The sequence below is a fragment of the Rattus rattus genome, chromosome 5, assembly GCF_011064425.1.
Source record: "Rattus rattus isolate New Zealand chromosome 5, Rrattus_CSIRO_v1, whole genome shotgun sequence".
In the NCBI taxonomy this organism is placed as follows: Eukaryota; Metazoa; Chordata; class Mammalia; order Rodentia; family Muridae; genus Rattus; species Rattus rattus.
Window position 1 is genome coordinate 10,999,688 of NC_046158.1, and position 24,384 is coordinate 11,024,071.

General features: G+C 50.8%; 1 protein-coding gene across 1 annotated transcript in view; it reads left to right on the plus strand.

Moving 5' to 3' along the window:
• Positions 1-24,384, plus strand: part of Nacc2 (NACC family member 2) — a 66,318-nt gene that overhangs the window by 36,135 nt on the left and 5,799 nt on the right. The window contains exons 3-5 of the mRNA XM_032903051.1: positions 21,246-21,410; positions 23,600-23,705; positions 24,245-24,342. Of these exons, the coding sequence (XP_032758942.1) occupies positions 21,246-21,410; positions 23,600-23,705; positions 24,245-24,342 (369 nt within the window). The remainder of the gene's footprint in view (positions 1-21,245; positions 21,411-23,599; positions 23,706-24,244; positions 24,343-24,384) is intronic.

The following is a 24,384-nucleotide window of genomic DNA, read 5'->3' on the forward strand; positions in this document are numbered from 1 at the left end:
GCTCTCAGAGCTCCTGGCTGGGTTGTGTTGTGTCCACACAGCTAGCACTCAGGAGCTGGGAGCTGCCTTGGTCCCAGCAGCAGGCCCAGTGGTGTAGTGTGGGATCTGGGCTACAGAGACCAAGGGCCTCTCTCTGGTTCTGTTCCCCAGGCAAATCTGGCCTCCCAGTCCCTTAGAGGCAGACACGTTGCTGCTTCACTTTCTGGGGATCATGAGTCGTTACTGAGCTGTGGTTGGTGTCAAGGAAGGTCATGCCACCTTAAGGAGGTTACCCTGGTAGGACAGGCTGGGGCTTAGGTTGTAAACCCAAAAGGGCATGGAAGTGACCAATACCAGGAGGCCTCCCTGTCCTGTCCCACAAGAACCTGACCCAGGCCATGGAGCTCACCGTGTTCTGCCTTTCCCGATGCTTCAGCGTTGATGGCAAGCCCAGCTCTTCTTTCCCCGGGAAGACCCTTAGTTGTTCTGTCAGCTCCCACCCCCTGTACGTCTGAGTTAAACCTGCCTGCTTTATGCCATCTCCCCTCTAAGGTACCCACTACTGGGTTCTGCCCATTCTCCTGACTCTGTTCTTTGAGACAGGAAAACTGTTATCCATTTCTGCAGTCCACCGTGTGAGGGCTGCCCAAATTTAGGGGAAGTGGGGTTACTCCCAGAGCACTCACCCACTATCTCCACTTGACGTGGACGTATGCCATTTGGGAGTTGTACCAGCACACAGTGGCATGACTGACTGTCCTGATGCCACCTTCCAAAAGAGATCCCCAAGGTGGTCCTTGGTGTTTGCAAGGGGAGGGGTAGCAGATTGCTACTGTAGTTGTGTGGGGCACTGGGAGACCTGTGTGGGGCACTGGGAGACCTGTGTGGGGCACTGAGACCTGTATGGTCATTTGGTGCTTCAGCCATGCCATACCTGAGCTCACTGGGCTGCCTAGGCCTGTCCAGAGCCAGTGTAGCCAGGGAGGCTCCTGTCTGGGTGGCTAGTCCTGCTCACAGCCTCCTGGTTTTCCTAGCACAATGCAGTTTATAGTAAGACTCTCCTGTATGGCTGGCATGGTGCCCCTTAGAGGGTGTTCCTGCCACATCTCCCCATGAGTAGAGAGAGGGGCTGGATTAGGGTGCCGAGTCTGTAGGATAATCCCCTCCCCCAGCACCCCAGTCATGTGCCACTCTTAGCCTGGGCAGGGACATATGGTCAGAACCCAGCTTGTCTCATAGAGCGGCTCAACAGGAGTGTTTTTTACCCCTGGTTTTTACCCCTGTGTAGACCCCGAGAAGAAGTCAGTGTTGGTGGGGCACTGCTGGCTGCTGCAGTCGGACCTTCTTCCTTCTAAAGGGCAATGGAAGGCAGTGCTGGCCTCGTAGGTTATACAAGCCCTGGCCTTGGTTCCCAGTTTACTCTTGAACCCTAAGATTTCCACTCCAGGCAGTGGCTGGCCTAGGCTTCCGGCCTAGGGGGCTATAGATGTAAACCACCGTGTTCATCATCTTAAGCCAGGCTTTTATTTTCATTTTTATTATTTTAATTGTTAAAAAACGATGTGCATCCATCTGTGTGTTTTTCTGTGTGGGTCTGTGCACATTAGCCCAAAGAGGCCAGAGGCATCCAGTCAGTATCCAGCGCACGCCCCAGTGTGCGTGTGTGTGTGTGTGTGTGCACATGTGTGTGTGCGTGTGTGCACGTGTGTGTATGAACCACCTGCGTGCCTAGTACCCACAGAAATCAGAACAGAGCACTGGATCCCCTGGAGGTAGAGGTAAAGATGGTTGTGAGCCACCGTGTGGACTTGAACCTGGGATCTTAACTGCAGAGCCATCTCTCGGCCTCTCATCTAGTTTTTTTTTTTTTATTTTAAAGAGTGCTGAAGAGTTCCTGCTCTAATTTATAAACAAGTTCTTTTCGGATATATGTATAAAAATGCTTTCTCTAGCTCGCTCAGTGTCTCTGCTATCATGGTGTATATTGCAAAGACAAAGAGTAAAATGTTTTGTTGAATACCAATGTTTGACTTGTTTTTGAGACAGGGTCTCACTATGTAGACAAAAAAAGCCTCAAACTCACAGAGTTCTGCCTGCCTCTGCCTCCTGAGTGTTGGTATTAAAGGTGTGAGCTTTCATGCCCAGAAAGACTAGTTTATTTGTGTTTTTATAGCCAACTAAAGATTTTATTGTATTTTATTTTATTGACAAGGTCTCACTGTATGTCCCTCACCAGCCTGGAACTCACTCATCGTGAAGATGAGGCTGGCCTCGAACTCACAGAGCCTGCTTCTGTCTCCAGGGTCCTGGGATTAAGGGTGTGCACCATCAAACCCCTCAGGTTTCATTGTGCTGTGTTGTTTGGTTTCATTTTTGAGACAGGGCCTCTCAGTCCACGGTTGGCCTTGGGTTTGTTTTAGTCTTGCCTCAGCCTCCCCTGTGCTAGGGTTTCAGGCCTGAGTCGGGCTTGGTGAGATTCTGTCTGCCTAATGCAGAGCTTGGTATGAATTTATTCTTCATATTCAGATCACCGGTCCCCCTTGGGGGAGGCCTGAGGGAAGAGTTTGTTTTTTCTGTGTGGATGTTTGGAATTGTACTGAATTCACACCTGTGAGAGGGCCTGTTCAGGAGTTCTGTTTCTGTCAAATTCCCCACTGGCCGAGTAACTGTACTTTTAAATAAGTCACCACTTCAGGGGTGTGAAGCCCTTTCTGTTTTCCAATTCAAAAGTGTTTTTGCCACCCTAGCCATTATTGGTGTCCGTAGGACTCAGCCATAGGGCACAGTGGGCAGGGCCAATCTCTGAGCCACTGGAGCTCCTTCCAGCGTGGCTTCTCACCGTACCACGCACGTGGCAGTTCTACTGAGGTTTCCACCAGTGGGCCGTATCCATTGCTCCTGAGAGCATTGCAGCTCAGTGGTTTGGGATCATTCCCAATCAGGTAGCCATCACCCTGTCAACTTCAGAATGTGGTTCTCGCTGCCCACCACACCTCGCCAGCCCTGGCAGCTCCTGCCCAGTCTAGTGTCCAGACTCAGTAAGAATCATTATTACTGAAGAACGGATAGCTGCTTTATTTTTTTCTTGCCGAGTAAGATTCTGAGGCGGTGTCATCCTTTCTCTGGAAGTCCGGAGCTCACGGGTGCTTGGTGCCAGCTCACAGAGGCTGTGAGCAGGAAGTGTGTCCAGCCGCCCAAGCAGGCTCTTGTCCTCCTGTGTTTGGCACAGACCTAGGGGTTGGTTCGAGTCACTGTTTTCGTGTTATACTGCTTGTGATCTTATTTTCATTACTATGTACTCTTGTTTGTTGGCTCGAACCTACCACCTTGTGCTTCGAGTCCGGGGCCCTCCAGAGTTCTCTGAAATGTCGCTTCCCCCTGCCTGCCATATGGGAGCAGCATTTCACTGCCTCCTTCCAACTTCGGGGATCATCCCACCTTCCCTCAGCCCCAGACAGGGTTTTCTATTAGTAGCCGTTCCTATCTTGAACTGTCCCCGAGTTGTTGTGACATGACTGCACCTTCCAAGTGCCGTTTGCAGTTCTGTAGAGAAAGCTCGTGCGTCCACGAAAGATCTGTGTTCTTGCATTTTCATCTGTTTGTCCATTAGGCCAAGTGTCTGATTGTCTGAAACAGAGTCTCCTTTTGTAGCCCTGCCTAGCCTGTAACTCACGATGTAGACCAGGCTGGCCTCATACTCACAAAGATCCCACTGCTGGAGCTAAAGAAGTGTCACCTGCCTGATTCAGCAGCAGGGAAACGCTGGCCCTGTGTTTCTTACCCCCACTGCTTTTTAGTTTTGTTCTTTTTTGTTTGTTTTTTGTTTCCTTGTATTTTTTTTATTGAGATATGGGGACTTACTTGTGTAGCTCTGGCTATCCTAGAATTCCCCAAATAAACCAGGCAGGCTTTGAAGTCACAGAGCTCCTCCTACATGTGCTTCCTGAGTGCTGTGGATCACCACACCAGCCATATTGATTTACTTTATGTGTGTGTGTGTGTGTGTGTGTGTGTGTGTGTGTGTTCGTTTCCTGTTCTCGCACATCCGCAAGAGCACGCACGCGCATACCCACAAGCATGGACCTGAGTGCACTGAGCTGTCGTGTCCCCTGGAGCTGGAGTTAGAGGTGGCCGTGATCCTGTAAGTGATGTGGGTGCTGGGAACTAGACTCAGGTACTCTGAAAGAGAATACACACTCTTGACCACAAAGACGTCCCTCTAGCCTCCTCCTCTGTTGTTTTGAGAAAGTTTTTATCAGTTTGGCGATATTTCCTGCTTAAAGTCTGGATGGGAGTGTGTCACTCGAGCCTCCTGCTTGTTGCTCTTAATTGTGGGAAGGCTTTAAATTCTCAGTTTATTTTAACTGCCAGTATTATTACCAATTACAATTTCCTTTAATTCCCTTAGATGTGGCACCATCGAGATCCCCCCCCTCTCATTTTGCTTCTGTCATGGTAATTTGTGTACTTCATGGAACTTACCCATCTCTGAAGTCTAATTTGATGGTAATAGGCCCAATGCAGCCCCTCCCTCTCCTCCCCAAGGCCTCAGTCACTCGGGGAAGGCAGGCGCTCTACCACCGCAGCTCCAGCTGTCGGACGGCAGCAGCCTGATGGCCCCTCACCCACTTCAACACTCCCATCTGAAGTGCACTTCTGTACATGGCGGCTGGCTGACCCAGCCTTCTGTGGCTGAAGTACCGGCCCCAGCCCACTGTCATGCTGCAGCCGCTAGGTCTTATTTCTTGTGCCCCTTGCTTTTCCCCCTTAGCTGGACAGTTCTTGCTGCTGTTGGCTCAGCATGCGTGTGCAGCTCCAGGCTGGCATCTGTGTGCTCTGCCCTTCTGCACACTCCCGTCCTCCCTGCATCCTCCACGTGCTGCTGTGGTCGCAGCCTCTCTCTCCTTTCTCTGAGCAGTAAGTCTTGAGATAGGCTATTATTTTTACCTTAAATGGCTGGTTATCATTTGTCCTCCCCCTCTTTGCTAACTTTTGGCGTTTGCATGAGTAAGAGCTACTCCCTGGGATACAGCTCTCTAAGGATAAGCCGATATCAGGAGTCCAGGAAACCCATCCACAGTGGAAACTCGCAGTGGAGATGCAGGCTGATACCCCTTCTCCACCAGCCCCTCAAGGGCATCTCTTTCCTTTCGTCTCTTGGCAACCGTGGCCTGTTTTGTGTCATATAAATGGGGATCCTAAGCAGCCTGTGCTTTAGAGCCTCACACAGCTGAGGCTCAGTCAAGTGGTGTCTCTTGCGGTTCAGCTTGTGCCGTTAGAACCGTGCGTATTCGAGGTTCAGTCACGTGCTGCGTGTTAGACGTTTGTTCTTTTTATGGCCAAGCCAATCGCCTCCCATTGCAGTAGACCCTCATTGGTGAGTACACTGCCCAGTAAATGGCATCTCAGTTTTGGGCAAGTGGATATCGGCGTGTTTGCCCAGGTGTTTCCTCTTCTCCTCGTCCTTGGGCTGTAACATCACTTCCCTTCTGCTGGAGAATTGCTCTCGATGGCTCTCAGAGTTCAGCCAGTGATGAATCCTGAAAAATCAGAAAATTACCCGTAGCCTTGCTTCTTCAAAGCTTCTACCTTGCTGAGCATAGCAGTGCATGCATTTAATCCCAGCACTTGGGGGCGACGGCAGGAGGATCTCTGTGAGTTTGAGGCTAGCCAGGTCTACATAGTGAGTTCCAGAATAGGCAGGGCTCTGTACAGAGACCCTGTGAATAAATAGATAAATAAGAAAAGTAAGAATTATATGCCACCCATTTATAGTCTTCAGATGTGTTTTCTATGTGTAGCTGTCGTGCCCTTGCTTTTGAAAGCTGCTTTCACTGGAGGTGTATGCCAGCCTGGCTGTACCTGGCTTTGGTACTTCTTGTCTTGTACAGTGTGGTAAGTCTTAGCCATGCTGCCCGCTCCTCTCTCTTGGCCGCTGTCTGCTTTTCGAATGCACTCCAGTGCACTGCGCTGGTCCCACAGTTTCTGCTTGTTTATTTATGAACTCTAGGGATTTTTTTCCTTCTCTAGCCTTTAGGTAAGCTAACTTACTCATGCCCCGGAGCCCCTTCTGCAGCTCCATCTTGTCTTCTGTTTCTAGTGCTGGTCATGCTTATCGTGGGCAGTTCAACCCGTGTCTGAGAGTGTCAGCATCCTGCCGCTCCTGGGTCAGCTCTCAGGAGTTGAGTTTTCTTCTCTCTGTGCTTCTCCACATCTTTTACTTGGGAAGTAGATTCTGGCGTTGCCAGTGCAGAGTGTCTGCTGTATGCTGAGTCTCTCCAGAGCTGTCACTTTTCCCACACTCAGGCATCCTCCTTAGACATATTTAAATGTTTTGTCCCACTTTTTGTTGTTGTACAGAGCATCATCCTGGGACTCACTATGTAGCTCAGGCTAGCCCCAAACTTTCTATGCAGGCGAGTGTCCAGCCTTCACCTCCTAAGTGCTTGGAATTGCAGGCATGCACCACCATCCCAGCTCTTCAGACACACGTTACAAATCTCTGCTCTTCAAGTTCTCCCTCCCTCCCTCCCTCCCTCTTCCTCCCTCCTTTTTCTCACTCTCTCTTTTCTTCTTCATTTCCAGTGTTGGGATCTCACACATGCTAAGCAAGCACTTTTCCATCGAGGTGTACTCAAAGTTAGTTAAAATTTCAAAATCACAGCTTCTACACACTATTTGAAGAGCTCTCTCTCCCATCCTCTCATGATGGTAAAGAACGAAACCACTTTAATTTGAAGTCATTTTAAACTCACCTAAAAGTTGCTAGGCAGAGTTCAAAGCTGCATCCCTAGCGTGTCTCGTGGTCTCAGCCACGGCTTGCCACGTGTGTAGCTTGTCCTTTTAGCTTCACCTGTAGTTTCCCAAAGCATTCCGAGTAAGCTGCGGACGCCATGCCTCACACGCCACATGCTCTTACAGTCACCACATCCACCCAGTGTCCCAGCTCTGATCTGATCTGCAGCCCTCCGACATTCTCATTTCCAGTTACTCATGGTGGATACTTTCGTCCAGGCTTCACTGTCTGCCGAGCTCGGTTCCTTTGGTAGAGCATCCTCCAGAAGGGTCCCTGCTCTGGGCGCCTGCCTTCACTTCTGTTGTAGTGAGACAAGGATTCCAGTACAGATTTGGCTCAGTACTGGTGCCGCTGCCAAGGGTGGGTTTGGAACTGCTCTCTGGCGAGGTCACCGCCGCCGCCGCGCCCCCCCGCCCCCCCCTGTGAGGTCACCGCCCCCCTGTGAGGTCACCGCCCCGCCCCCTCCGTGAGGTCACGCCCCCCGTGAGGTCACCGCCCCGCCCCTGTGAGGTCACGCCCCCGTGAGGTCACCGCCCCCTCGAGGGCATGGCCGTCCTGTGTAGGCTCCTCCCTCCTGTGGCAGTGCTGGAGATGGATGCCTCTCAGTGTTGCAGGAGTGCCCCGTCGTTGTCCCACCGACATTGCCCGCTGATTTATTCTCATCCTTCAACTGTTGCTGTGATGCATTTACCTTGTTTTTTAAAGAGCTTTCCCCTACTGCCTTAATCAGCAAAAGCAATCCAGGTTCCCCCACCCTTCCTGTTGGCTACTCCTGAATAAGTTGTTTTTAATTTTCAGTGGGGACCTCCTGTCTATTTTAGTTTTCCTTTCCTCTCCCCCTCTTCCCTTCCTCTTTTCTTCTCTACCCTCTCCCTTCCCCCAGTCTTTCCTTCTTGTAACAGGTGGTATGCCACGGCTCAGGGATGTTTAGGGAAGCTGATCTCAGGGCTGGGTTTATTTATTACTGAATCATATCTCTCTCTCTCTCTCTCTCTCTCTCTCTCTCTCTCTCTCTCTCTCTCTCTCTCTCTCTCTCTCGGCAGGGTCTCACCATGTACCATGTAGCCTTGAGAGCAATCAGAGCAGCCTGGGAATATAGTGAGACCCTGGTGGAGGGGTCGGAGAAGAACCACCAAATGGTGAATTGGAGCAGTTGTCTCCAACACTGACCGTCTGTCATGTCCTCATCTGATGATGATATTTGCTCACTCGCTCCCTCTCCCTACCCCCTTCTCCTGGAACTCATTCTGTAGATCAGGATGGCCTCAATTTTACAGAAATCTACCTGCCTCTGCCTCCTGAGTCCTGGGATTTAAAGGTCAACAAGCCTGGTCACCAAGTTACTCCCCCAACCCCCACCCCTTGGAGACAGGGTTTCTCTGTAGCCCTGGTTGTCCTCAGATCACTATGGCTGGCCTTGAACCTGGAGATCCACCTGCCTCTCCTCCTCATCCCTGATACCCCCCCCACCACCACATGCTGGGATTAAAGGCTCTCCCTACCACACTGCCTGGCTTCCAGTTACCTCTTTTTTTTTTTTTTTTCGGAGCTGGGGATCGAACCCAGGGCCTTGCGCTTCCTAGGCAAGCGCTCTACCACTGAGCTAAATCCCCAACCCTCCAGTTACCTCTTAAAGGTATGCTCCTCTCTGAGAATGGCCTGGCCGCAGGTTTTGGGATCATACTCCCTGCCACTTTGGCACTTTTTGTTTTTATTGAAAGGGACATCTTACACGCCACCCCATACCAGTGCCCTTAGTTCAGGCCTCGCTGTCCTGTTGACTTGTTAATCCGGAGCCTGGGAGGGGCTTCTTTTCTCTGCCTTGGAACTGTTCAGACTTTTTATTCCCGCCATCCTTGACCTTGGCCTGACCTTGGACTCATTTTCAGTTATTGTTGAGAATCAGGGTACCCACTGCTTCTTACAAGTGTGACCTGACATGGCATGGACTCTGAGATTCAGCCATGGCCACCTGATGTCCCAGATTTTCTCACCGTACTCCGAAATCTTTCATTACATTTATTCCTGGAAATCCATTCCTCATTTTAATTCCGTGTTTAAATTTCCTTCTGTAGTTGCGTGCTGCTCTTGATAACATGCAGAAACAAACTGGATGACGGGGTTTCTGCCTTATCTAATGATTTACCTGCCGTGCCTTCTGAGATGTCTGTGTACACAATGGTACACTCTGCTAGCAGTGACTCATCCCTCCTCCCTCCTTCCTTCCAGCCCACCTCCGCTCAACTTGATTTGTTTATATATTTATTTTCGTTTGATACAGGGTTCGTCTCTGCAGCCCTGGCTGTCTTGGAACTCTTTTTGTAGACCAGGCTGGCCTTGAACTCAGATCTGCCTGCAGCTGTGTCCCCAGTGCTAGGACTAAATGTGGGCACCATCACAGTGAGCTTCTTTCTTTTTTTTTTTTTTAATTGGATATTTTATGTCTTTATATTACAAATGTTTTCCCCTTTGCCCCCCCCCTCCTATGAGGATGCTCCCCCTCCCACCCACCCACTCCCACCTCACCGCCCTGCATTCCCCTATACTGGGGAGTCGAGCCTTCACAGGACCAGATTTAGTTGTATCAGGCTAGCCTTGACTCTGGCTCTTCTGTCTCAGCCTCCCAGATATGGTAATTACAGGCATAAGATACTACTTTTAGCTTGTTCTTTTCTCTTTGTCTCCTTTCTTCCTCTTTTTTTTTTTGCAACAGTGTAGCCTTGGATAAAATGTAGCAGAGGCTGACCTTGAACTGCTGATCTTCCCGCAGCCACCAACTGCTGGTATTTCAGGCGTGCTCCTCACACGGGATCTATTTATGTGGGCAGAGCTTGAGCTTAGGGCTCTGTACATGCTAACTACATTCTACCGAGTGAACGGCAGCTCCTGTCCAGCCCTGGACCTCATTTCCAAGGTTAACCTTCCAGGTCCTTTTCTTGCCTTGTAGCATTAGCTAAGATTTCTTGTGTGCTTTTCATTCCCCAATTCAGGAAAAGCTTTTGGTCCCACAGTCTGCAGTGCTGCTCTAGGCCTGCTCTGATGTGGTTTTTGTTGTTGTTTTGTTTTTGTTTGTTTCTTTTTATCAAACTAAGGATATCGCCCCACCCCCGCCCCTACCCCCACCTAGTAATAGCCACACACCACTTGCATTAGTTACCACTTGCATTAGTTAGTTTTCTGTTGCTCTGATGAACATGCCATGACCAAGGTAGCTTTCAGAACAGTTTGTTTGGAGTTACAGTTCCAGAGGGAGACTCCATATCAGCAGAGGTTAGAGTGGGCAAGGCAGCAAGCTCGTGGGACGGAAGCAGAGTTCACATCTTCAACCACAAGTATGAGGAAGCTGAGAGACCAAGCTGGAAGTGGGAGAAAGCTATAGGCCCTGCAAGCCTGCATCCGGTGATGCCTGCATGCGGTGGTGGACGCCCTCCATCAGGACCACCAGAGTCGCCAATAGAAGCCTGAAGTGCTCATCCACTTGAGCTTAATGCTGGACTGCACTGGGCAAACCGAAGGCAGAGCACATGTCCTGTGTGTAGCTTCTGTGGATGAGACATGAGTTTCCTGTTGTGTTTTGTTAATGTTATTTACCTTTGGGGGTTGGTTTCTGAATTTTGAGATGGATCTCACTGTTGTCCCTGACTGTCCTGGAGGAGTTTGGCTATTTAAGCCAGGCTGGCCTTGAACTCAGATATCTGCCTACCCCTAATGCCCCCAAATGCTGAGGGTAGCATATGCCACCATACCTGGCCTCGTGCTGTTTATTTTAAAAGAACTTTGTGTTCTGGGATAAAGCCATCCTAGCTGAGATCTAGCTTGCTAGTTTCATCTTTCAGAAGGGGCCTCAGGCATGAGAACTCAGTGGGATGCTCATGGCTGGCAGTTGCTAGAGCCAAGAAACCAACCTCTGTAGCCAGATCCCCAAGGCTGTGCTAGATGGCTCTGCCTTTGTTGTTTCCAACTCTGGGCCTGCATGGGACACGCCCACAGCCCCTCAAGATCCCAGAATGCGGAGGTCCAAATACAAGGCCTGGTTCTGTGCCCAGATGGTTGAGTCCAGTAGCCTTGCATCCTTCATGGTTTGGATGGGACGTGCTCCTCAGGCCATGTTTTCAATGTTTGGTCCCCAGCTCTTGAGAAATTATGGAAATGGAAGCAAGGGGGTGCCTAGCTAGGGAGCATAAGTCTCATGGAGCTGGGGGGTGGCTCAGTAGTTAAAAGCACAGGCTGTTCTTCCAGAGGACCTTGTTCAATTCTCAGCTACAGCATAGCCAGTCACCACTGTCTGTAACTCCAGTTCAAAGGGACCTGAATTCCTCCTCTGTCTGTTAAGGATGCTGCATACTCATGGTATGTAGATGTCCGTGCATGCTAAGCACTGGTACACATAAAATAATTTTAAAAGAGAATTCCCAGTCCCCTCCTTTCTCTCTGCTGCCTGTCTACCGTGATGTGAAACGTCCCTCCCTCCATGACGGACGGAGCCCTGTGAACTTGTGAGCTAAAGTAGTAGGTTTTTCTCTTGAAAAGTCACGTCAGTCATTTTGTTATGACTTAATGAGCACCGAGTGATCTGTGTGGACAAACGCCATCTTTTTTTGTTAATACATTTAATAATTAACAAACTAATAATTTATTATGGTCATTACAGTATTCCCTTGGGTTTTTGAGATAGGGTCTCACTATTTAGCCCTAGCTGACATGAACTTACTACGTAGACCAGGCTGGCCTCGAACTCCCAGAGATTCATCTGCCTCTGCCTCGTAAGGGCTGGGGTTAAATTCACGTGCCACCATGCCTGGCTCAGGTTTTCTCTTACTGAGCTCCTCTGGATCCCTCCCCTGCATAGCCCACTGTTCTTATATTGGCTTGTAGTTAGTTTCTTGGTTCCTTTGTTTTAGAGAGTATGTTGGGGGACTTGTGCGTGTCCCAGTGTCCCATGGCTCATGTATAGAGATCAGAAGACAACATCTTGGTTCTCTGCTGGCGATCCAACGTGGATTGTCTGGTTTGACAGTAGGCACCTCTATCCACCAAGCCGCCTCACGTCCTGCTTGCTTGTTTGTTTGTAGTGTCTCACTGAGTAGCTTTGGCTGGTCTGGAACTCGCTCTGTAGCTGAGGTTGGCCTGAAACTCACAAAGTCCATCTGCCTACTGGGATTACAGGGATGTACCATTATGCCTGGCTTACTGCATTACATATGTTTTAGTTTGTTTACAAAACCAAAAACTAGGGACCAAGTGCACTGCCTGCTCTTCCGGAGGACCCAGGTTCAATTCTGCACCCACATAGTAGCGTACAGCCATCAGTAATTCCAGTTCCAGGAGATCCAGGCTTGTACATAGTGTACTGACTATGCAAACAAACCACAGACAGACAGACAGACAGACAGACACACACACACACTCACACACACACACACACACACACTCACACACACACTCACACACTCACACACACACCACTCACACACACACTCACACACACACACACACTCACACACTCACACACTCACACACAACAATTCCAGACACTAAACCCCACGGTAAGTAATTCTACTAAAATAAACTCCATGCTTAGGCCTGTAAGTCGTGCTTCTTTGGGATGGAGCCCAGTGCTCCTTTGAATCCATTCTACCTTGAATGCCAGGTGGGGTTCTACATGTTGCCAGGTCGTTACCACAACATATTTTGGTGTGTCCTATTGTCTCTATTATCTCCATAAATAGTTTTCTAATGTACGACACTCTTCCCCTCTCCCCTCCCATGGCCCTTGCGTTTATGACATCTGCCTCATTTCCGAGCACCGTCAGAATTGGGCTCATCTGAGCAGACTGGATCCTGTGTGGTCCTGGAGTGGGCTCAGACTCCTCCTCTCTCTAGAGTCTGCGGAGTCTTGCTTGGTGCCCTACTTAGTCCCAGATGTGCCAAGAGGAGGTTGCATGGGCCACCTTATAAGCTGTGCCGAGGTTTCAAGGCAGAGCTGGGAGTTCTTCCAGTTTGGCCTGGTCTTGGGCGGACACAGAGACAGCCTGTGACTGACTCTCGAATCCCGCTGCTGATTGCTGCTGTACTGGGTGCATGCTAATCTCAGGCTTGTTTTCTTGTTACGAAGTAAGCCCCATTAAGACTGGCAGTGTTTTCTTACGTTAATTTCTCTTGGTCTGATGTTCGTATAGTACCCAGCTCTCTTCTATGTACAGTGTGCCTAGACTGTCTTTTCCGCCTTTTGCTTTATCTTGTGACAGGATCTCACTGTGTTTCACAGGCAGGTCTGACTGCCTGATATTCTTCCCCTCCATCTCCTGGGTAGCTGGAACCCACAGTGCCCGTCACTCCCTCAGCTCCTAGGAGTCATTGGCGTATGTGGCCCACTCTTATTTCCTAAAACAAAAGGTTTGATCCCTACTGTACCCTAAACATTGCTTCACCTTCCTTTCCTTGTCCCTTTTTACATTAAACAAATGTCCTTTCTTCTAGGAATAAGGCTTGTAAGTTTTTACATTGTTCTTCTAAGGCAGTGGTTCTCAACTCCGAGGTCACAACCTTTTTGGGGTTTGAACGATCCTTTCCCAGGGGTTGCCTATGAGCATCTTACACATCAGATGCTCATATTGCAACTCATAACAGTAGTACAATTGGGCTGGAGAGATGGCTCAGTGGTTAAGAGCACTGACTGCTCTTCCAGAGGTCCTGAGTTCAATTCCCAGCAGCCACATGGTGGCTCACAGCCATCTGTAATGGGGTCTGATGCCCTCTTCTGGTGTGTCTGAAGACAGCTACAGTGTACGCATATACATAAAATAAATAAATCTTTAAAAAAAAAACAGTAGTACAATTACAGTTAGGAAGTAGCAACGACAATAATTTTGTGGTTGGGGTCACCACGATGTGAGGAACTGTATGAAAGGGTCGCGGAAGGGTGAGGGCACTCGCTCTGAAGGCAAATGGTTTCAGAATCTGTGCAGTGGGACTTTCATAGTCTCTGGGACATTTACTTTGCAGTTGCCAAAGCCCAGGTTCTCCACTATTTGGATTTGCCTTTTTTTTTTTTCTAAATGAAAAACCTGTAGTGGTATTTCGCCTCCGTGTTTGTCTGTGCACCATGTGTATGCAGTGCCCGCAGAGACCAGAAGAGGGCATTAGATGTCTCTGGGACTGGAGTTAGAGGGGGTTGTGCCCTGCCTTATGGGTGTGGGAATTGGACTGGCACCCTCTGTGTGAGCCACCAGTGCTCTTTACCACGGAGCCGACTCTCCAGCCCTGTCTTCTGCGCTCTGATTTTCTTCTTTGTTTTTCTGCCGACATCTCAGTATTTTACTGGATTATTTTCTAGTTCACAACTCTTAGCTGCTCTGTGGGATTCTTCTCCAAAGCGTCCTTCTGAACTCACGGTTGTAGTTACCGCCGAGTTTTATTTCCTTATTGATTCTGGTTTTCTTTGAGCCCCCCCAGTTTTGTTTCCTTTCCACACTCACAGCAGATGTAGGGTAGTTTCTGCTAATGATCGGATCGAATGTCTTTTTTGTAAGTTGCTCTTTTATCGTTGGATCTGTGTTTAACGTCCTCGCTGCTGCTTTCTGGTCTTCCTGGCATTGTTCTCTTGATGAAGCCTAAGCAGCTGTTCCGACAGGGCCTGGTGGCTGGTCCGCCCAGGCTTCGGGGAAGGCCCTGGGTGGGCCAGCATAGGCTCAACCATGGCTGCTGGGAAGCCAGAGCTGCCCGGGCAGACTCAGACCTTGTCTGCCTCCCTGGACAGGAGCCACCAAGCCATGTATCTTGTTTTCGAGTCTTGTCCTGTATACTTGCTTTTTAGTATTCTATGAAGACAGCCAGGGCTGGTGTGGAATGGTGCTCAGAATGCCATCCCCCAGTCCTGTGCCTCTCCCCAGTCTCCTATACCCAGCCCTTAGTGCCCTATCTTGCCTGTCTTTTGTGTCTTTGGGGTCTTAGCCCCTATCCCTGGCCACTGAGGAACCCTCCAGTTTATTTTATTATATTTTATTATATTTTACTTTATTTTACTTTTAGGCACAGCTCCTACAGTTGTTCTCCACATTGAAGCTCTTGCCCTGGTGACTTCATAACTGCAGCACGGTCTCTGGAGGGTGGATTACTGGTTAAATGTGTTTATGTCTTCATAGCTAAGCACTGACTTAATTTAGAGACCATTAAAAGGGTGTGCAGTGAACACTGCTCGCTAGCTGGTCTGTTTCCTGTGGCAGCCATAGGTACCATATTTTAGGTGCTTTTCCAAGCCCAAGATGCATGCGTGCATGTGTGTGTGTGTGTGTGTGTGTGTGTGTGTCTGCATATGTGTGTGTGTATGTGTGTGTGTGTGTGTGTGTGTGTGTGTGTGTGTGCATGGATATAGGTGTGAGGTGTTAGTTTAGCCCTGTACTGGTTTGGCCTTTATACACGCAGATCTCTTTACTTTGACCTATGCCCTTTGTGTGACTGTGGCCTGTTCTCTGTGCACCACTGGTCAAGGGGGCCACATCCTGTCCTGTGAGGGTTGTACTGTGTACCTCTTGGATGTCACTGGACAACCTAGAAAGATTCATGGCAGGATGGAGAGCGAGGAAGAGGCTTGGTCAGCATGGTGAGGAGCATTCTGATGGAGCACAGAAAGAGGGGGCAGCCTTGGGGGTGGTAGGAGGATTTAGCTGGATTCAGGTGCCAGAGACTCTTGGGGATAAAACCATTTCACCTGCTAGGCTGGGCAAGCTAGGCTCAGGGAGAGACATTAGCCAGGACCACGAGTGTGAAGGCTGTGCCAGCCAACAAGCCTGGAGGACCGACCAGGCCACCCACGGAAGCCGTAAAGATCCTGAAAAGAGAGGGTAGGGGACCACTTAGTTCCAGAAGCTTAGTCACTGGGTCTGACATGGGCCCATGCGTCGGACCCTCCTGGTCCCCATGTGGGTGCTGTTTGTACCCTTGCTGCCTAAGTCTTCTGTTAACTGAGCATGGTGAATCTAAGACTGCATGGCCCTCTGTTCTATACTGGGAGCCCACATCAGCCATGAATGTGTGCACATCCCCTGGTCCAATATGCACTGTCCTCTCGGATCTCCCCAGCCAGCTTGTCTTGTGTATATAGTTTGCCACATTTCCTTGACTCTGAGATGGATTTGTCCTACATGTTGGCATCTGTGAAATGGGTATATCCAGGTAACGTTCGTAACATGTCCGACCCCTGTCACATAGTCCCTCTTGGCAATTAGAGTCTTGGCTCCCTTTTTGAAGGGCTCTGGAAACTGTGGGAAGGGACACTGCTTCAGAAAGCATCTGTACTGGGTAAGTCCCATGTGTGGTATGCCCTTATAGGATGACAGGCCACTATCGAGCAGGTTGTGCTGAGCCAACCCAGACAGAGCCGACCAAACCACAGAGCCTGCCCTCGGCAGTGGGTGAAGACATGGTACCCGGAGGAAAGAGAGCCACACTAGGCGTCCTTAACCTTTCAACCTTTAAGTTCCTGAGCCAGGAACTGCTGATGACCCAGGCCTGGCTGGTGTTGGGCAGGAGTCGGGGGCACAGTGCTCTGTGAGGGGCCCCCCTTGCCTGGGTGCACAAGCAGTATCTCCCACACCCTGCCCTCCTGCCATCAGTTACCGAGGCCTCCCCTGCAGGCTGCCTGCTCTTCATCGCTGTAAACCCGTGGCCCCAAGACTGCTGTGTTCAGGTGGCGTCCTTTACGGGAATGACCGTGACTGTCAGACTCTGGTTAGTGCCACTCGGAGGCCTGCAGAGGTGGACCATGTTCGTTTTTCCTGGTCTCCCACTTGGAGCCTCCATGACACCGGTTTCCCAGGTGGCTCCCATTGTGAATTCACCAACACCACAAGGATGCCAGGCTCCACCTTCATCAGCGCACAGCCTCATGGCTTCAAAGAACAGGATAGGATTCCACTGTGGTTTCAATGTGCATTTCCTGACAATGTTAAGCCAGCGCTTTCCCAGTGCAGGTTCTCTTCTGTAAATCCTTCTACATGGGGCATGGTTCTGTTTTTAAATGTTTATTTATCCATGTTTGTGGATGTACATCGGCACACCAGAGGGGGATATTGGAATTCATGGGATTATGGTTATAGCTGTGTGTTATGGTGATAGCCGGTTGTGAACCACCATGTGGGTGCTAGGGACTGAACTCAGGACCTCAGGAAGAGCAGTCAGTGCTTTAACCGCTGCGCCATCTCTCCAGGGTTTGTTGTTGTTGTTCTCCCTGTGTAGCTCTGGCTGTCCTGGAACCTGTACTCTGTAGACTGTGAGGGCCTTGAACTCAGAAATCCACCTGCCTCTGCCTACTCACACAGCTGTTTGTTTCTGTTTCGAAGTGTTGAAATTTTCTTTCTTCCCTCCTGTCTGTAGCCACCCTGCTTCTTCACACAGGATTTGGTTTTGTTTCGTTTTTGTTTCCATTCTGCAGACCTCACGTTTCTGCTTCTTTTAAGGATTTGTACCGACTGAGAGCGGCCCTGGCTTTGGTTTGGGGTGGCTGTGAGAGGCCTGGGCCTGCTCTGCTGACTGGCGTGGTCTGTGGGGCTCTGTGGTGAGCTGCCTGTCTGACTGCCCCGTGCTCTTGATGACTCAGCTGTATAGGTACAGGGAGTCTTCCGAGGTGTGAGTCAGCCGTTTTCTCTAACCCCGGGCTCCTTTACTCCACTCATAGTTAAGACTGAGGTTTGTTTCCGATTCTGGATTTCCAGGGGGTGGCGTGTGCATCTAGTCTGCGCAGTGGCTCTGACCTGAGTGGCTCTGCCAATGGCAGCCGTCTGCATCGGCCTGGTTTCCTGATGGGGTTCCAGCAGTGGGGTTGTCATGCTGCTTCTGAGAGGGAATCCAAGGGCGTTTGTGGATGGGGTAGGAGAGGCTGGGGAGAGGGAAGCTCCTGCTGGTACCCTCCCCAGGGCAGATCCTGTGGGGAGAAAACAGTCAATGGGATCCATCCGCCTTCCCTGCCGCCTACTTTCCTCTGCCGCCTTCTGGTGCTGGCAAAGGCACCCAGGGCCTTATCCCAGCTAAACAAGCTCCACCACTAAACTACACCCAAAGTACTTTCTTTGCTGCTGCTCCTTTCCTTTTTCACACACGGGACCTCATGAAGTTGACCCTTAATTTGCTATGTAGCTGAGGATGACCTTGAGTTCCTGATGGTCCTGTCTCTGTCAAGTGTCAGGATCACAGGCTCGAGCCACCATGTCCAGCCGCCGCCTCCTCCTCCTCCTTTTCGATGTGCTTATAGTACCCTGTGATAGTTTGCAGTCATTTTCAGTGGCATCTTTATACTGTTCAGCCATTGCTCTTATCCACAGAGCTCTTCCCAAACTGACAGCTTCCCTACACAACATCCACATTTTCTTCTTGATTCTATGGGGTTTGATAACTGACTTAGCCGCCTTCCTGGGTAGCCACGTTAAGGGTCCTGGAATGCTACCCACAGTATCATGTGACCACAGGTATCCAGTTTGCTTCCGTGGTGTAACCCAAGGGTCACCGATCCTGGAGACGCCCGAGTGTCTAGGGGCACTTATAGAAGAGCTTTCTGCCAAGACTAGGAAGTGACTTCACTTCAGCCAGTGGTCAGTCAGCTTTTCATAGCTGACCATGTCTCTCGTGCCCTCGCCCTACCGTGCTCGGTCCTAGAAACCAGAGCCTTGTCATCTGGCCTGGGGAATGTGGAAGTGACATTGATACCACTGGGACCAGTCCTGAATGATGGGAGACTTAAGTCTCCTGGTACTGAGACCGGGACACAGGAAACCTCATGTGATCACAGGATCTCCCCTCAGCTCACAGTCCTCTTGGGGGAGGGGGATGGCACAGGGATGACTAGACAAGACTTCCAGCACACTCTGATACTATCAGAACCCACTGAGGTCTGTGTGTATGTGTGTGAGAGAGAGAGAGATCGAGAGAGAGAGAGAGAGAGACAGAGAGAGAGTCAGAGAGACAGAGAGAGTGTGTGAATGTCCAGTCTCCTCTGGGAGTAATTCTCTAGAGTCGGATATAACACCACCCTGTAGCCTAGGTGGTGATTGAAGCCACTCAGGCTTGTGATGTGGGGACTTGGGGAAGGGACGGGGCACTCGAAGGAGCTCAGAGCACCTTTGCAGATGAGCTAAGACTCAGATCAGTGTATTTTTAGCGGCGGTAGCATGCAGCACTTGGCAGGGCAGAAATAGAAGAGGTTTTTTGGGGCTCTGGGCTGACAGTCTCTGGCTCTTGGGGAGCCAGGCGGGGAGGGGTGTGCATGTGGAGCACAAACAACTTCTGCTGTTGAGAAAAACATCTCGAGAGAGCGCTGGCTGCGGATGGAGAATTATTTCTGTTGGTGAACACTCTTTATGTAAATGCCACGCACAGCGCACAGCGTTGGCGCTGTTCGTTTGCATGTGTAATCACAGCAGGCGGGGCGAGGGGGGGCGGATAATTATGTTTTAAAATACCATCCGGATTGTTTGATGTGTTCCCTCAGTCTCTGGGTAATTCCGGGCTGTAAAGATTCTTCATTACTCTGTTGGATGGGAAATGCCACCTGGCTAGTCTGACCACCAGTTGGTACCAGGGGTATTCACCTCAGCACTTTCCATTTCCCTAGCTTCTGCCCTCTCTGCATGTCTAGCAACCCTCTAAGACGTCCACCTAACACAGGTAGAGCTGTGCTTATTTTGAACTACATCAAAAAGTAGTGGGCCTGAGGCACCCTGCTCTGAGTCTAGACACTGGGGCTCTCCACCCCACCTTTCAGGCTGAAACCCCTCCTGCATTCTCCAGTAGTGATTCACTGCTTCTTAGGGTATCAAAACCCAGATATTGGTCATTGGGAATGGGCACCCCAATACCTCTCTTAGGGGCAGGGTGTCAAGATGGCTAGCAAGTCCTTCCCGTGCAGGACCCTCCCCTGCCACCTGCCCTTAAGGGGCCCCTGCACAGTGGCCCCCTGCCGAGAAGGGCTGAGAGTCCCTAGTGTGCAGTCATTGTGAGAAGGGGCCGGAAGCTAGCCCTGCTGTAGCAACCAGGTGCACCTGTGTCTGCTCCTGGAGCCGTCTCAGGGCGAGATCTAAGTGTGAGCCACCTGCCTGGAGCTGCCAGGCTCTAACTAAGCCTGTGAGGCCAACAGCTGTCCTAGAACCTGTACCACACCTACTTGCACCACACAGACACGTACAGAAACACAGGCCCAGATATAGACGTAGACATGACTCATATATTCATACATACAGACACTTAGATACACAAGCACACATGTATGAACATACGTAGGGCACACACACAAACACATGCATAGGCACACAGATACATAGAAACACACACAGCTGGGAACCACTGGCTGGGAACACAGGAAGGAGTGATATGACACCTGAGGTCCCTGAGCAGAGTGGCTCTATGGGTTCCTCCAGTCTCTGTGGTCTGTGGGAGCACAGACCAAGGACTAGCTAAAAGCCTAACCCAACTGCAAGGCCTCCTGGGGAGAGAGACTGGAGGGGCAGTGCAAGAATGGAGGACCAAGACTGTGCAGGATTGGTTAGCACCACAGGTCCTCCTTGGTCTTGTAGCATACAGGGTGGCCAGCAAGTTGTCCTTATTAAGGAGTCTTGGCCCAGGCCTTCTGTGACTTGTAGGAGACGGTTCATCTTGCCTTATGGATGTTGATGCTGGTATCTTGCACTCTGGAGCACACTCATATCCATGACTGCCTCTGTGGGCAGGTGGGTGTCACTGGTGTGGCCTCAGAGATGTGGGTACAGAGGAGCTCTTAGGCCCAACTGCCTGTTCTAGAAGTGGTTTGCCAGAACATTTCCAGACAGGGATGCCAGACTGCCTGGCTTTACTCCTGACAAATATTTAGGAGCACTTCCTGTGCCAGGTCAAAATAGTCCAAAAGGATAGATATATCCTGGACTGTGCTAAGATCCCTATCCCCTTGACTGCTAAGTAGAACTAGTCACATCTGGTTACCTCTTGCATGAAGCCACTTTGAGGAGAGCCCAGTTCCCTGCTTGGGGCCCTGTTCTGTTTGCTGGCCGTCTCCTTCCATGCGTTTTCCTGACGGCAGAGCCAGCAGCTTCACTCTGAAAGGCGCAGGCTGCTGAGTTTAAGCTCCACCTGCAGCTTCGAGGTCTCTGGTCAGTCTCTCCTGTATCCTGCTTCCAGCACATATCCTCTGGCCTCTCCTTCAGCTCTCCCCACCCAACCCATAGCCTGTTGGCCTGACACCTCTGGGAAGCACCATTCACCCCAGCAGCCTGTTGCCAGGCATAGGCAGGCATTCCTCATAGCAATCTTATTCATGCTATCAGACGTCTTTGCAGGACAGTGCTGGATGTGGAGGAGGAAGACGCATGGGTCCAGGCTGATAGGGAATGCTTCTGACCTGGGCCTTGGGGAATGTAGTGGACAGCCACCGAACAGCATGGGCTCACCCACAGACTCCAACCTAATTGGGTTAGTTTTTTTGCCTTAGTGCAAGAGAAACCAGAGCCAGTGCCCCTGGAGAGCCGCTCCTGCGTCCTCATCCGTCGAGACCTGGTGGCACTTCCAGCCAGCCTCATCAGCCAGATTGGGTACCGCTGTCACCCCAAGCTCTACTCGGAAGGCGACCCTGGAGAGAAACTGGAGCTTGTAGCAGGTGAGGAGGCCCCACCCACCACTATATGCAAATGTCCTACCCAGTATTTTTCAGAGCTGTGAACAATACACTCATCACCAATCAGTCAAAAAGAAAGAAAAAAAAAAAGAACATCTTAAATTTCCTCTAATTTCCTTTTAGAAGAATGTGTCATTAAGAGGAGTTATTCAATTGAATTAATTTAGCATTTTAATTGAGTCCCTTGAGCTGGCCAGGCTCCTGATTGGCAGGGGCTATATCCATGATGCATTTTAATTTAGGTCACAGATAGAACCAAGTCACACAGTTACCAGTGTCTCTCTTGCCCCAGTGTTCGGTTGTAGTGTCTGAACAGTAGCGCACGGTGCAGAGTGGAGTCCAAAGCCCTAGGTAGGGGCCAGCGCCTTTTCACAAACATCATCCCTTTAAGTGTCGGGATGCTTGCATTTTGTAAGGCAGTGTTGAGCAAGATCCAAGTGGGTGGTGCCTCATTGGCCCCCACAGTTTCCTTTAATTGCCTGTTTGAGAGAAGTCTCTCTATATAGCCCTAGATTTCCTGGAACTTGATATGTAGACCAGGCTGGCCTCTAACTCACAGAAATCCCCTTGTCTTGTCTCCTTGGTGATTGGATCGAAGGTATGGGCCACCATGCCTGGGCTTTAATTGTTCTTTTTGTTTGCTTGGGAAGCTCTAAGCAAGCTGGACAGGTTCCTCAGCCCTGCACCTTAAGCTCTGCCTTTGAGCCACCCTCTCCTGCTTCTGTCTTGACACCCTCTACTGGCACATCCTGGGTAGCATCCTGAGGCCCACTCTCTTAACAGAGCAGCAACTTCAGATTCTGTCCCATTGTTCCCCTCTCCTGGAAACCACTGCCTTAGAAACTTCATCACCAGCCAGCTCTCCGGTAGGCAGCAGCAGTGTAGTTTCCAGGGTGGTATGGGGTAGGGCTGCTCCAGCCAAGTCCTAGGGCAGAATAGAATCTCTGGAAGCCTCAGACTGCTGTGATGCCTTCTAAGAGGGTAGACGTGTTCCTCAGGCAAGAAGAACAGGTTCCTGCTAAAACCTAATAGACAGGACTCATGGGAAGCTCCAAGAACCAGGCATGGTGTGCACACCTGTAACCTATGCCTAGGAGGCTGAGGCAGGGGGATGGAGAACTGAAGGCAAGCTTAGACTCTATAGTAAGAGCGCGTCTTGAAACAAAACGGTTTAGCCCATGCTCTGTCAGAAACAAGGTCAGCAACCAGGTGGTGGCGGTGCACACCGTTAATCCCAGCACGCAGGAGGCAAAGGCAGGTGGATTTCTGAGTTTGAAGACAGCCTGGCCTACAGAGCTAGCCCAGGATAGCCAGGGTGACGCAAAGGAAACTCTGTCTTGAAAAACAAAAAACAATCAGACGAAGGGGCTCACGTAAGTAAGTGGGAATGCACAGCCAGAGCCACAGTCTGGGCACCTCTCATTGTTATGCACAGCCAGAGCCACAGTCTGGGCGCACCTCTCATTGTTTCTGCCTGTGCTTCCCTCCACCTGTAGCAGCACCGTGTGAACAGAACCCCCGAATGCTGCTGTTCTAATCTCCATAGGTTCTGTCCTCTGCTCACCTATACTATACAGGGGTTCCTGGCACATTGTCGTTCTCTTCGGGGCCTCTGGCTGGCAGTGGCTTCCCTGGTCACGCCTGAGCTAGCCAGCCCTTCCTTGAACACATGAGGTAGAGAGGCCAGTGCTGGGCCAGGGGAAGCCTCAGTTAGATTCCCCAGACGGCTGTCCATCTCTCCCAACTCCTGCCCATGGCTCTTTGGTGTCTGGGAAAAGGACAAGGTACAAACCCGAAGGCAAAGCTAGCCCCAGAAAGTTCCCGAGGAGGTGGCGAGGGCTGAGGAACTCTAATCTTGCCCACAGGCCTTATCACAATAAAGAGAGAGGCTGAAGGTAAGGGGTTTGCCACATCTTTCCCCAACCTCGGTGTCTTATCAGCGAGGATGGGGCTATGACAGGGAAAGGTTTGGCCTTGGCGTCCTCCAGCCCCAGTGTCTTCCGGCAGGTGAGAACTGAGATTGCTTTTGTCCTAGAGGCCTCTCTTCACCTCCCGCCCCTCCTTAGGCTCCCCTGCAGCCTTTCCTGGCCTCGGCGTCCCCTTAGAGGGCATGGGCCCTGGTTTACTTCACAAGGCTAAAGACCTCACGCCTTGGTGTTTGCTGGCTTTAGGCTCCGGGGTCTACATCACGCGTGGCCAGCTCATGAACTGCCACCTGTGTGCGGGAGTGAAGCATAAGGTCCTGCTGCGGAGGCTGCTGGCCACCTTCTTCGACAGGTAGGTGTTTAGAAGGCTGCAGAAGCTTCCGGAGTTTCTCCTCCAGCTACGAGCCGGCTTGGTCATGAATGGTTTGAGCTTTTACAGCCTTCCACTTTTTCCTACCGCAAATGTGGGTTAGATGCCCTACAGAGGCTCCAGAAAGGTCCTCGTAGGTTAGGGCTCAGTCTGGAGAAGTACCAGCTGTGCACCCCTCCCCAAGGAAAGCGAAAGGCGATGTGTACACTGCCATGTGCATGGGTCAAAAGAGAGCCCCCTCCCCAAGGAAGAGCAAGTCACCTAGCTGACTCAGGGTCTCCCACGGACAACGCCTGGGTTAGTCGAGTCCTAGTCTGGTCACTCAGGTTGCCCACTCATGGGAGTTCCCTTAGAGGAAGACGGGGCCTTCCTCCAACGCTGTGCACGGCTCAGAAGACAGTGCAGGGGAGACACGGTGGGTGTGGGAATTTGAGCTCTTTCACCTGGTGTGTGAGCGGGGAGCCCTTTGCCTTGGGTCACTTCTGGGCCAACTCTGCCTCCTTGCCTCCTCCCTCCTCCAGGAATACACTGGCCAATAGCTGTGGCACTGGCATACGCTCCTCCACCAGTGACCCGAGCCGAAAGCCACTGGACAGCCGAGTCCTAAACGCTGTGAAACGTGAGTGGGCAGTGAAGGATCGCCGGGCAGGGTGGGCCCGGG